This window comes from Amphiprion ocellaris, chromosome 2 (genome assembly GCF_022539595.1).
Source record: "Amphiprion ocellaris isolate individual 3 ecotype Okinawa chromosome 2, ASM2253959v1, whole genome shotgun sequence".
NCBI lineage: Eukaryota > Metazoa > Chordata > Actinopteri > Pomacentridae > Amphiprion > Amphiprion ocellaris.
In genome coordinates this window covers 19892392-19904698 of record NC_072767.1, presented here as the reverse complement: position 1 = coordinate 19904698, position 12307 = coordinate 19892392, and the positions used below count along the sequence as shown (strand labels likewise).

General features: G+C 39.3%; 1 protein-coding gene across 1 annotated transcript; it reads right to left on the bottom strand.

Annotated features, from left to right (window-relative positions):
• Positions 1-495: 495 nt before the first annotated feature.
• atg4c (autophagy related 4C, cysteine peptidase) lies at positions 496-11605 on the bottom strand. Its single transcript, XM_023280534.3, has 11 exons — positions 11429-11605; positions 11200-11320; positions 10483-10566; positions 8902-9132; positions 6570-6912; positions 5669-5739; positions 4427-4629; positions 4117-4195; positions 3262-3338; positions 2661-2780; positions 496-2323 (listed from the first exon to the last, which is right to left on the bottom strand). The coding sequence occupies exons 2-11, from the start codon at positions 11312-11314 to the stop codon at positions 2156-2158; spliced, it is 1491 nt and encodes a 496-aa protein (XP_023136302.1). The 5' UTR covers positions 11315-11320; positions 11429-11605; the 3' UTR covers positions 496-2155.
• Positions 11606-12307: the final 702 nt, after the last annotated feature.

Below are 12307 nucleotides of genomic sequence, written 5' to 3'. Positions count from 1 at the left end.
GCTTCTCCATGGTAGAGAAGAGAACAGATGAGGGATTCTTCTTCTCTCTGTCCATCCATCCTCACCCTTGCCCCGGCTCCACCACAGATGGGACAGTTCCCTCCTTTAAAAAGCACGGCTCATCATAACACAAGAATTTGTATTATACAGGAAAACAGTCTGGCATAGCTCAAACTAAGGGGGCAACAGACAGATTATCCATGGTAACAGAGCTTTGCACACAAGGATATTTTCTTTTCCTCCATAGTGGAACACAATTGCTGCCAGTGTCATTGGGTCACATTTTTTCCGGTTCCTGGTTAATGGGCTGTAGAGATGGTTAGCACGTACGATTAGTTTTAATCTACTACATTTGACTGGGAGAGAAAGGGATTGAATACATTTCAACACACCACTGAGGTTTGTATCTAGCACTGAAAATGAAGCGACTGATTTTTTTTATTCTTCCAGAGTTGCTGTAAATTCTTCAGGTGGACCCAAAAGAGACAAATGGAGTAAAGAAAGTGAAATATTTAGACTTTATTCAGCTTTTCTGCCTGGCAGTGTTAAAACATTTTCCAAATACATTTTTAACTTATTTGATGCAAACAGACACGCAGTGCCAGTGTTTTAATGTAGGAAAGCACACGAGAAAGATTCAACAGTCAGAATACTTCAGTGTCTTTGAAGTAATAAATCAAAGTGCATGATTGAGGTTTGTAGCCTTACACATCTTCTAGTGCACTTCATCTTTTGTAGTTTGCGTAAAAGTGTGTTGTCGGAACAGCAATACTCACTCACTGCTGGAGGACAGGATTGGGAAAAATTAAAAGCAAGAAATGTATTAAGGAACCTAACAGAAAATGTTACAAAATACCATTTGTAAGAAAATCTCTCTCAAAAATACTGAAATAATAGCCTAAACTTATACAAATAATACTCCTGATTTGGACATTTACATTTAACACAGTATTTGCTTCTGTTCTGTTCTACATGTCATATACTGCAGGTCCAAAAAAGTTCAGCAACCTCTTTATTACAATTCCCTAAATCTGATTTAACTGTTTTATATTTTGTCTCCAGATGCTGTTTAAAGTGTGTGTAATTCATAAACAGAGGATACTCCAACAGAAATAAGAATCCCATTGTAAAGGGTAATCTATACCGGATAGTTCTTAGTGAGGTATAGTACTTGACACTTTCATCCATTTGACAAACCATCCCCACTGGTCACTTTCACCATGACGCATAGTTCAGACAAAATTCATAACAGTCAAAAACATACAGGGACGACCAAACATATCATTACACAACACCATCACGTATTACTGCTAAGCGAAAGAAATGAGCTCTGGTGTGAATTAAAAGAAATGCTGGCAGTTATTAAGAGTCTCCCTCAAAGCATGTGTTCCATATGCTTCTGTTGTGAAGGTATTTCAGACAAGTGAAGAATTCATCTTGTTTAATGAAATGCTTTTGGCAAAGAAGTTTGGAAAAGTTACTTGGCTCTGACTATCTTCAGAGTTCTGGGCTCATACTAATTAAGGGTTTTGCCATACCTCTTAGGCAAATGCTAGTCACGCTTAAGAAGCTCTGCCTAGATTGTAACGGTACTTCAGTCATAGTTACTACTGTTATCTTTAAATTCCCAAAGATCCTCAGCAGGGACGTGCCGAACCAGACCTCTAGATCTTTATAAGCAAATTCCTTCAAGGCGTATTCAAGATGATGTAAGGTGCATATAAAAAACTAAACCGAGTCTCCCAAAATCTGATGTGTTGATAAAGTCGCTAACAACATCTCGTCTAAGTCTACAAAAATTCAAATGATGTTGGAAAATGAATACTGTTCCCCTTAATGCTCCTCTTTCCTAATGAATACATAAAAAAATGTTAAGTCATTAAATTCAACAGAGCACCAAAAAATGTCCCAAGGCTTCCTGACAAATTATTCAGTACTTTCACATTGCCAGGCAACAAATAATAGTCTAACCAGTTAATAGCGGTTTTGTCTAAAATTGCCCAGCGACAAAGTTCCAGGATGTATAAACTGTATTAATGTAGTTTTAAAAAGTTCCATAAACTCCACAACAGTGTCCGAACATGAAGCCGTGGATATGAAGCAGTTGGATTCCTTAATAGAGGAGTTTGTCTGTCAGGACTTTTAAACAGGGCTGTCAAAGTAGCACAAAGTCTCCGGCAGTGGTGACCGTTCTTCGCGGGTCACAGATGAAGGGCCATTCTTTCTTCTCTGGGGTCAGGCCTGCCGACAGGTCGTAATCTCTGCCATGACCTTGTACAAAAGTGAACGCGGGGTATTTCTCCTTCGCTGATGGCTGCAGCACCTGGATCAGCAACAGACCAGAGGCATCTTTTCTCTCTCAATGCTAACTACAATAATTTTAATAAGCATAAGGAAGTCATCTAAGCAGAAGTGTTGTCAGTTTAAGGTGGCGAGAGATTTACAACATGTATCCAAAATAATACCTGGTGTGAGAAGCCTAGTTCAAATTCAGACAGATTCATGGCTAAATGGTGCCACCTGCTGGTCAACTAATATAAGACTGACACAAGGATTTGCTTCCATACTGAACAATGAGCATGCAATAACATTTAAATAATGATACCAGTATTTGTGAAATAAAATTAAGAGTATTTATAGAGTGCCTTTGCTTTTCCCACCTTAGACAACTCCTGCCTGATTCTCTCATAGTCCTGAACGCTTCTGGAGTAGAAACCAATGGTGCAGCTTGGGTCCATCTTGCTGAAAGGCATCTTCTTCGGTGAGGGGCAATGATATGACTAAACGAAAAGAGACAAAAGACATCTAAAAATATTCATCAAACTGAAGGGCCAGGTAACTGCAGGGTGTACATACACCCCATGACAGCATCAACACTAAATAAGACATATTCTGCTTCATTTGATGAATGAAATCCTATTTATCTGCTGTCACAGCATCCATAAATTTTGTACTCCGCTGTGTTGTCACATTGTATACTACAGCATGCAAAAGCATAAAACAAAGTTGCTCTACAGTGCTGTGTGCTGATTTTTATGTATGGGTCCTGAAATATTAAGGCTCACAATGCCTTATCCTGTATTTGCCGTATTTCTCTTAAGTGGCAGTTTCACTTATCTGAGCGGCAAATAAATCAGCAGATAGGGACTCTGTAATTGAGCAGAGTGCTGCTTTAAGATTCATACCCTTAAGTACTAACAGAAACTATTAAATTCACATTACGTGGGCCCCAGTCAGCTCGTCTGTGTAATTTCACATTACCTGGAGAGGGAAATCGCTGGTGCTGACATCCACAAAAGACTGACAGTAATGAGGGTCCATGTAAATCAAGCTGTCATCTGCAAGGACAAAACAAAAGACAAGTTATTCAAAAACATCAGATTATTACAAAAATGCGCTTCTCTCCAATTTCTATGCAGAGTAGCTCAAAGTCACCCGCTTGGCCTACTGTTAGGCTTGTGTGCTTCAAATATGCCTCCCAGAAGGTTGTTGCTTTTTAATATCCACCAGGGTGGATTAAATTCTGCATAATCAGATGCGTTTGTACAAGCACATTCTTTACACCCACAAAAAAGAGGTTGTCATTTAATTTTTGTGTGGGGGAATTACTTTTACAAACACGCAATTATATTCTCCCATTTGCATATGATAAATGCAGTGCTGAGCCGCGCCTTGGCAGGGAGAATGTATTGCTTGTCATTTAGACATCATCCACCACTGTATTTCAAATTGATAAAATGTAAATGCGTAAATATTGACTGCCAAGATGTACAACTGAAGGTTCCTCCTAGCTCCTGAAGGTGATGAAGAGTGGCTCACTTTGGGGCCTGGATGAAATTTAATGCATGCCTCCTATGGAAATCAATTACAGCTCACAACTTGGGAGGTTTACTTGTGATAAATGGGTGAGGCTTTGATGGGTCAGAGAGAATAAAGTAAGCCCTGCTTCACTTGCTTCCATCTCCACTCCTCTCCGTTTTCCTCACGCAAACAGGAATACATTAACTTACTTTGTCTCTTCACATAAGAAGGGTATATTATGCAAAATAATTTGCTATTCACACCAACCACTCTCTGTGTGTGTCTTTCTCCGTTTCCCATTACACTAACACTAACCTTGAAATCCCACAAAGTAGCAGGCCTGTTTGGGCTTCCCTCCGATGATACCTATGCAGTACTCCAGACTCAGTATTCCCTAAACGAACAGAGAAGAACAAGTTTCCTACTTAATATACTCCAATGACATTTAAATGGTTATTTTAACTCACCATTCCCCACAGTGACTACTTTCTACCTGACTTACTTCGCATCACCAAACAGCTTTCTTCTTAAATGTGTGAATGACCATGTAAAATCTGTCACCAAAATTTAAATTATAATGCTAAATTAATTTTTAAAACTGCCCAGACCCAGATGTAGCTCTCACCTTTGCAAAGTCAAAGTACTCAGGATTGGTCTTCTCCCCTCCCAGCCTCACAGGGATGAGGATGATGACGGCTCGGTCGTCTGGCAGGGGGGAAGCAGATGCCGGTTGGTCGTTCTGTGGTAGAGGAGGGGCATCTGATGTCTCATCAGAGGTCTGCCCTGCTCTCGGTGCCCTGTGGCAATCGACGACATCAGCACTGTACACTGTGAAGGATCAATAACACAAAGATCGGATTGAGGTCATTTTGTCTGTAAATCCTTTCTGTCTGTTCACGAGGCCCTAAGTCAGAAAGTCCTGTATTTTTGTACGTTGTATTTTGTTGGCTTTAAAATGACTGACTTTTAAAAAAAAAAAAACAGTTGCCAAAAATGACCCAGATATCATCTAAATATAAGCATATTTTATCTTTATGCTAACACGATTTGTGGGTGTGATGTATGTAGCATATTTTACAATTAAAAACAAACATCTCTATTCTGTAATCGAATTTTGCCTTTTTTCCTCTTTCTGTTCAACTCTTTGCCTCTGAAAGATCATTTTGTGTTTGCTCTATCTGAACGCGGTTCAAATTACTGTACTCACTACGCATGCTAATGCCATTAGAGCTGAAACTAAAGGTTATGTTCTTTATCAGTTAAACTGTTTTGTCTGACACTGTCCCCCAGTATCAGAGAAAGAGTAGAAAATGTCACAGTTTCAAAGAGCCCAAGGTAATGTCTCCATATTTCAATTTACATTTATATAACAACAGGGAAGCTCTGCACATCCTCATATTTTTAGATGCAGGAAACAGCAAATGTTTTGCATTTTTACTTAATGAAGGACTAATAAGTCCTTATATAAACTGTTGAAGATTAATGAAATAATGATTTCAGTCCCAAATTGTACAATATGCATTATGTATATGGTGCAAAAGTTTCCAAAAGTCTTGTCTCTGTGACTCTAATACCACACTTTCAACACAACAAGACACCCGCTCTCCCACAAACAGCTATCTTCTGCTATTGAGAAGACAAACATGAATCAACACCCAAGTTATTGAGGTTAAGAAGAGGTCGGAGTGGGAGGTTATAGATGTGGAATGGATGTGTTTGTTGGGGAATAGACCCAGTGAGACTCCTGCCACCACTTTAAGCAGCTCCAGTCTTACAGTAGGAGAGAGATGGTAGGAAAAAAAGGAGGGTCTGTTTGGGCGCTGTGCCCAGTATCCTGTTTTATCAACAGCAGGCTCATCTTTCATACCTGTGCAGTCCTGGGAGACATAGGCAGTTATACCCGCCAAGCCAGGGTCCATCGCCTCCTCGACAGCTTTCCTAAGAGAAAGAGAGAGGAGAACAAGATGATAGGAAGAGAGCAGAAAGAGAAAGTGAGTGAAAAGGGGGAAGTTTAAATGTGGAGATAATTCTAATCAATCTTTACGTGTTACTTGACAATTAGCTTATAAATAGCCAAATTTAATAAAAGGTTAACTATAGTTCAATGTGCAATCTTTTTAACAATAGAATTGTAAAATAAGTTATGAGCTTGAAATTTCTAAGCTTCTTTAGAAACATCTTACGTTATTTATGCAACTTCAGTGTTCATTTACTACATTGTAAATATCCACATGGTTTTCTTGTGAACACAATTTGAAGCTTCATTACCACAAATTACGATTGTCCTCTGTACACTACAGGACAGTGCCATGTCCAGGCTTTATAACAGATTAACAATCTTAATACAGGAAATGTCAAATGTCATGTCTGTTATGAAGATTTTTTTTAATTGTGATTTTAGGCAAATAAGTATTCATCATTGTGTATTTCTAATTAAATGCTTTGCTAAAGCTGCCTTCATAGTGCTGAAATGATGATAGCAAAATGTATTTTGTTAAACTAAATGATTGTTTTATAGAAATTCATTAGGTAAAAAGGCACATTTAGCATTTTATATTAGTACAAATATTCTAAATGGTAAACTGAAAGAAGATGATTGACCTAAACACTAAATGAATACATTAATCAACAACAAAAGCAGTGTTAATGCGCCTTGAACAACAGTAAATCATTACAGATTATCATGATTTTAAAAAATGGTGAATGTGATATATAACATCGAAGACTTACAACTATAACTCCTGCTGTTACTCACAGATCAAACTTACTTGAGAATGTGTGCTACCACGGCTGGTCCGTACCAGTCCCCAGCCTGTTTTCCCATCGTCAGGCCCAAGCGGACAAGCCTGTGGAGACCCAATTGAGCCGAGGGACTGTCCCCAAACCAAGACACAAGAGTGCGGTGGTACATTTCCTTCACATGTGCATCTGCCTCCTCTGCAGATCCAGGAGCAGCCTGGGTTTGGGGCAGTGGTGATGAACCATGATCGGAGGGGTTGGAGGAACCTTGCAGAGAAGCTTCGAGAGAGGCCACCAGACGCTTGGCTGCAGTGGTGGTCCACGTCTCTGTGTCTAAAGGCTGGAGAGTCAGTGCTTCCGACCAGGTCCAGTCTGTGGGTAAATGAGGTATAATATAATGCATAAAACATCAGCTACAGCGATCATTACATAGCAAAAACAAAGTAATGTTTTAAAGTTACAAATAGATGCCAATGCTACTCTGGTCTGTTCAAGTCTCTTCTTTTGACACAAATTTAACATGACTATTTGACATATTTCTTGCAAAGTCTTGGAATAATAATAATATTGGATGATGAGGGCCAGTGTAAATATTTTCTATCAATGCATCAGTTGGAGAAAGACACATAACACTGATTTCCATTTAAGACATTCTGCCATTACTTTTGATAAAATAGAAAAAATTGGCTTAAATCTTCAAAGTATCTCTTACAGACATGATTGAGCAAATGCACGTACTCGATCTGAGTAAATGCAATCTGACATCAGAGAAAATAGATAAAAAATTCATACATCATACCTTCCTTGTAGTGCAAGAATAGGCTGTAGGTTTTAAGACTTAGTACTACCAATGCAAAATAATGAAATGTACTTGTCTGACCAGCTCTCTATGAATCTATCCGGAACTGATAATTCAACACATCACTGTTCCATTTAGAGTATTAAAAACAAAAAGTGGTTCAGACCTTGAAATTGAAGGTTTCTGCCTTAAAGAGCCTGTACCTTGTGTGCCTCGGTAGAAGAATAGGTGTCACTCTGTTCAATTATAAGTTTGATTGTTCCAGTATTTCACTTTAACAGTGCCTTAGCCTTACAAACAGGGTGGGAGCTGTAGGCGGAGAGAATGGGAGTGGCCCAGGCTATAAAACGGACCAGAATAGAGTCTAAGGCATTAACAAAATGACCTTGATTCAAAGTGAATCAAAGTGAAATTGATCAATAAATATCCTGAAGTGGCCATTAGTCACTTTATAGAGAAATATTTCATTAGTGACATATTTTAGATTTGACAGAAGAACAAGCTTTAAATATTGTTTTCTAAATGACTGCATTAAACCGACAGTCTTTTCATTATGTGAACCCATAAAGTCTAGGGCACTTGAGAGACAATGGATCTCGTGAAGATATGAGGAATTCACTCATTTTAATGCCTTCCATCAACTAAATAAAACTTTCGGTTTCAGACTGAGAGTGAGGAAACTCTGCAAACTGGAAACAAGTCTTGCTTCCTGCTGAGAAGGAACGGATACTGAATAAAAACATGAGACTGTTGCTGAATCCACCTAAATTAGACTTCTATATCAATAAATGAAGATTTTTCAGATATTAATTCTGTCCATTTATACATTCAGGAGCATACAGGACATCCAACAACAAATACTCGGAAGCAACGGGATATCATAGAGATACTCATTTGCTATTTCAAAGCTAATATTTCCCAGCTAATCAAATCAGCTGCCAAACTCAACACTGAGGTCTGAACTATTTGTGTCTGTGTGACCACTTGTCAACAGTCTAATATGCGAAGACATTATGAGAACACAACAAAACACAGCAAATGTGAAAAATTCCACAAGAAACTGAGAAAAGAACCTTAAAATTGAGCAGAATTTTGTGTAGCAGCAATATAACTTGCAGCTTCCTCTAATCCTTAAATTGGTCTGTAACTAATGTTTATTTTCATTGTCGATTATTTTCTGGATTAATCAACTAAATTAATTGTTTGGTCTATAAAATGCCACATAATGGTGACAAAAAAATCTGTTTCCCAAAGCCCAAGATGACGTCCTTCAAATGTCTTGTTTTGTCCACAACCCAAAGACATTCAGTTTACTGTCACAGAGATGTAAAGAAACCAGAAAATATTCAATTGTAAGACACTGGAATCACAGAATTTTAACTTCTTTTCTTTAAGAAATAGCTAACAACTGAAAATTAAATAATTAATTGTTTCAGTTCTATCTTTGAATCGTCACTACTACAATATTTAACCTCCACTTTTGGATTATTTTTGTCAACACTTTTCAAACATGTTGTTGGGGTTTTACTATAGCTCAGCTGGAGTACCATCATCTCCCTCACCTCTGCCCAGGAAGTGCAGTGTGAGTGCCTGAGCCAGCATCATCTGTCCGGCCCTCAGCATACAGCCCCAGCCGCAGTCGGAGGTCAGGATGCTTCCCGGCAGAGGAGGGAACTCCTCCCTGTAGGTCAGCCACAAACGAGATGCAAAATCCTTCCGGAAAGCTTCCACGTTCCCCATAACAAAGTCCTCATCAGAGGCTTCATAGCAGGCTTCAGGAACACTGTCATCATCTGAAGCAAAGAGATTATAAGTGATTCTCAGTATTTGCAGTTTACTTTTTAAACATTCCTACTGCTGTTTCTGTCTGGTGGAGCCAGAGCGTTTTTATAAAGGTACACGAGAACTAACATACTGCTTAGTGACCGGTTTTATGTAACCTTCAAATGCTTAAGATAATGAAGAGTTGCTTAAAGTATGCCATTAAAGCTCATAAGATGATTGCAATTTAAACAACATGAAAAAGTAACATGGCAGACATTTTGTGAGAAGTGTCTTTGTTCTGCTCAGGACACTGTGTCCATGCAGCCTCTTGTTTCTTTCTGTTGGCTGCAGGTTCTGGGTCAGTCTTGCAATGTTCAGCAGTTTGTCTGACTTGTTTTCAGAGCTCTTCAAAGTAGGTTTCATCCCTCTAGTATTTAAGTGTCTCTACCAGAGCTTCAGCCGAATCCACAGCTAAACATAAAGCGTACACACATGAACTAATAAAAAGATGTACAAAAGATTCTAGACTTGCATATAAAAACATGCATTCAATACACCTCTTAGTGTTAGTAATTCTTGCGCTGGTAAAACAATAATAGTAAATGGTTCCACTTTTAGGGCAGCACAGTGGCTTGGTGGTTAGCACTTCAGCCTTGCTTCCTCCCACAGTCCAAAAAATGCTCAGGTTAATTGGTGACTCTAAATTGTCTGTAGGTGTGAATGTGAGCATGACTGTTTGTCTCTATATGTAGCCCTGCGATAGACTGGTGACCTGTCCAGAGTGTTCCCTGCTTTCACCCTCAGTCAGCTGGGATAGACTCCAGCCCCCCACGACCTTAACGAGGATTAAGCAGTGTACAGATAATGGATGGATGGGTGCCACTTTTAGTTGCTGGATGGAACTCAAGTTCCATAAGTATGCGTGAAGCCCTCTTACAGGTTTCACTATTGGTTGTGTCAGGGAGCCAGACTTTAGTCTGTGGCGGCCGTGGACAACCCCTGGGTCTGCCACTGTTTGTCTCATGTGACACATCCATTTTTATTTCAGGACAATTTCTTCAAAGAGCTGTAACATGCACTGAAAACATAATGGCTAGAGTAAGAATATTCTCCTTCTGCTTTAGTGGCTAAATATTTATGAATGATGCTTCCTCCCAACAGTGAGCAAAGTGCTGGTTATATCAAAAACTACTGAGAGAATGATTTACTAGTTAATGGCCAAACACGAGTTAATACTGTTGTTACAGAGCTTGATCATCATAATTATTGGTCCATGCAACCGCATACATGTTTGTCAATGTCATTACAAGGAAAGTAGTGGGTGTGTATTTTAGATCTAACTGTATTTGTGTGTGTGTGTGTGTGTGTGTGTGTCATACCTTCAGCCTTAAAATGGTAACACTTTCCCAGAAGCAGCACTGGAGAATTTCTACTGAATGAGGTCTTTGGTTTGAGGGCCCAGCCTAAGACACACAATAAACAGACAATATATCATGATTTAACTGATGGTTTTGAGAAGAAAAGGCGCTGTCCTGTTTGCTCAGTTGACTGGCACACCTACTGTACAACACTCATAAGTCAATGTGCTGGCTCAGTCCCAAGATTCCTGCCCACTAACATACAGCGTTTCTCCACTTTCTTGTTAGATGAACAGCACAGAGTGACAGTTATGTTTTTAAAAAAGTAAGCGGTGAGAAAACACACAGGGTTGTGTACAAACCTGTGTGGACAGTATGACAAAGAACTATTTTAAGGGCTGACTCAACAGCAGTAGGCTGTTGTCTCATTGAATCCTGCTGCTTGTTTACGTTTGCGTGTTTCCTGAGTGTTTGGGGTAGATCTTACTGTTGATTTCTGCATTTGAAGTCTGCTAATTCCAATTTATACAATCTGCTAATTCAAAATCTGACATGAAGTTTGTGCTGTGGAGTATACTGACAGGTGAAAACAGCACAGCAGTGATGCATGAAGGCTTTAAGAACAAAGTGGACACACAGGGCTAAGAATGGGTGGCAGGGCAGTGTGTGCGCGCGCGCGCGTGTGTGTGTGTGTGTGTGTGTGTGTGTGTGTGTATTGGCCTCGAGCGAATTACTTACTGTACTTCACATTGTGCCACACTGACAAGAACTTTGTCTTCAATTTTTCCACCTCGTCGCTCCCGTTATTCTCCATTTGGACCAGCGAGGCAGGGAACCCATTCCCACACGGCATACAAACCTGGTACACAGTGTACACAAACACACACGCACAGCTGAGTGAAACAGTATCACTTCAACATGAAACATTACATGAAATTACAGCTTTCAGTGAATTACATTTCGTTACCTTAGAGCTCCTTCGTTCCTGCTGTTATTTTCCGCTCACAGACGCGCCCCAACTCAAAGTACAAACGACGCATTTTGTTACGGAGATAATTTAACACACTATCTTTCGTCCATGACTTGCCGTAGAACTTCACACTGCCCTGCCTTTGCCAATGTTTACACTTTGAGGAAGTGGAACCGTCAAGTCAGGTGATCTCGCGGTGTTTCCGCCGGGACCAAGGAGGGGATTGGTTGAGAGCGCACTCGAATTGTAACTTGAGGTAGCCCGCGAGGGCGGGGTTTGACTCGTTTTCCGACCATTAATGCCGTCTTTACCAATACTCCGCTTCTTTGGGTAATTCAGTTTAACAAAACAAGCGGTCTGTGCTGTACAAACGTCAGGATGTGGAATAAAAAGTATTTGTCACACTTCATTGTTGTTATAACAGCAAGATGTTGATGGTCATCTTAAAGAGAAACACTGCAGGTGAATAGGATACAAATTTTATCTCACAAGTACCACTACAAAAGTTCCTCAGCTAGTTACTTAGGCGATATTTCTTTTGTATTGTAAGTTGCATTTTGAAAATGTGTGTTAAAATATGCAAATGAGGTATTACATGTCTGCAAAAAACCCAGTGTGCACCATTTTCCAAAACAGAAATCCTTGAAAATGTGTGTTTACTTTTTCTGTTGCTGCATGATTAAAATTATATACAGATCTGGCAATGAATAATACATGGACAGAATCTTTAGAATATATAAAAGTGCAAAATTTGGTATATATAACTGTTGCTTAAGTCATTATGAGAAAACAGTCTTTTAAATTTCTATCAACCCAAATAGTCTAAGTGTAGTAAAATGAACATCTAAATTTGAATTGTGGATGCTTTTATACCAT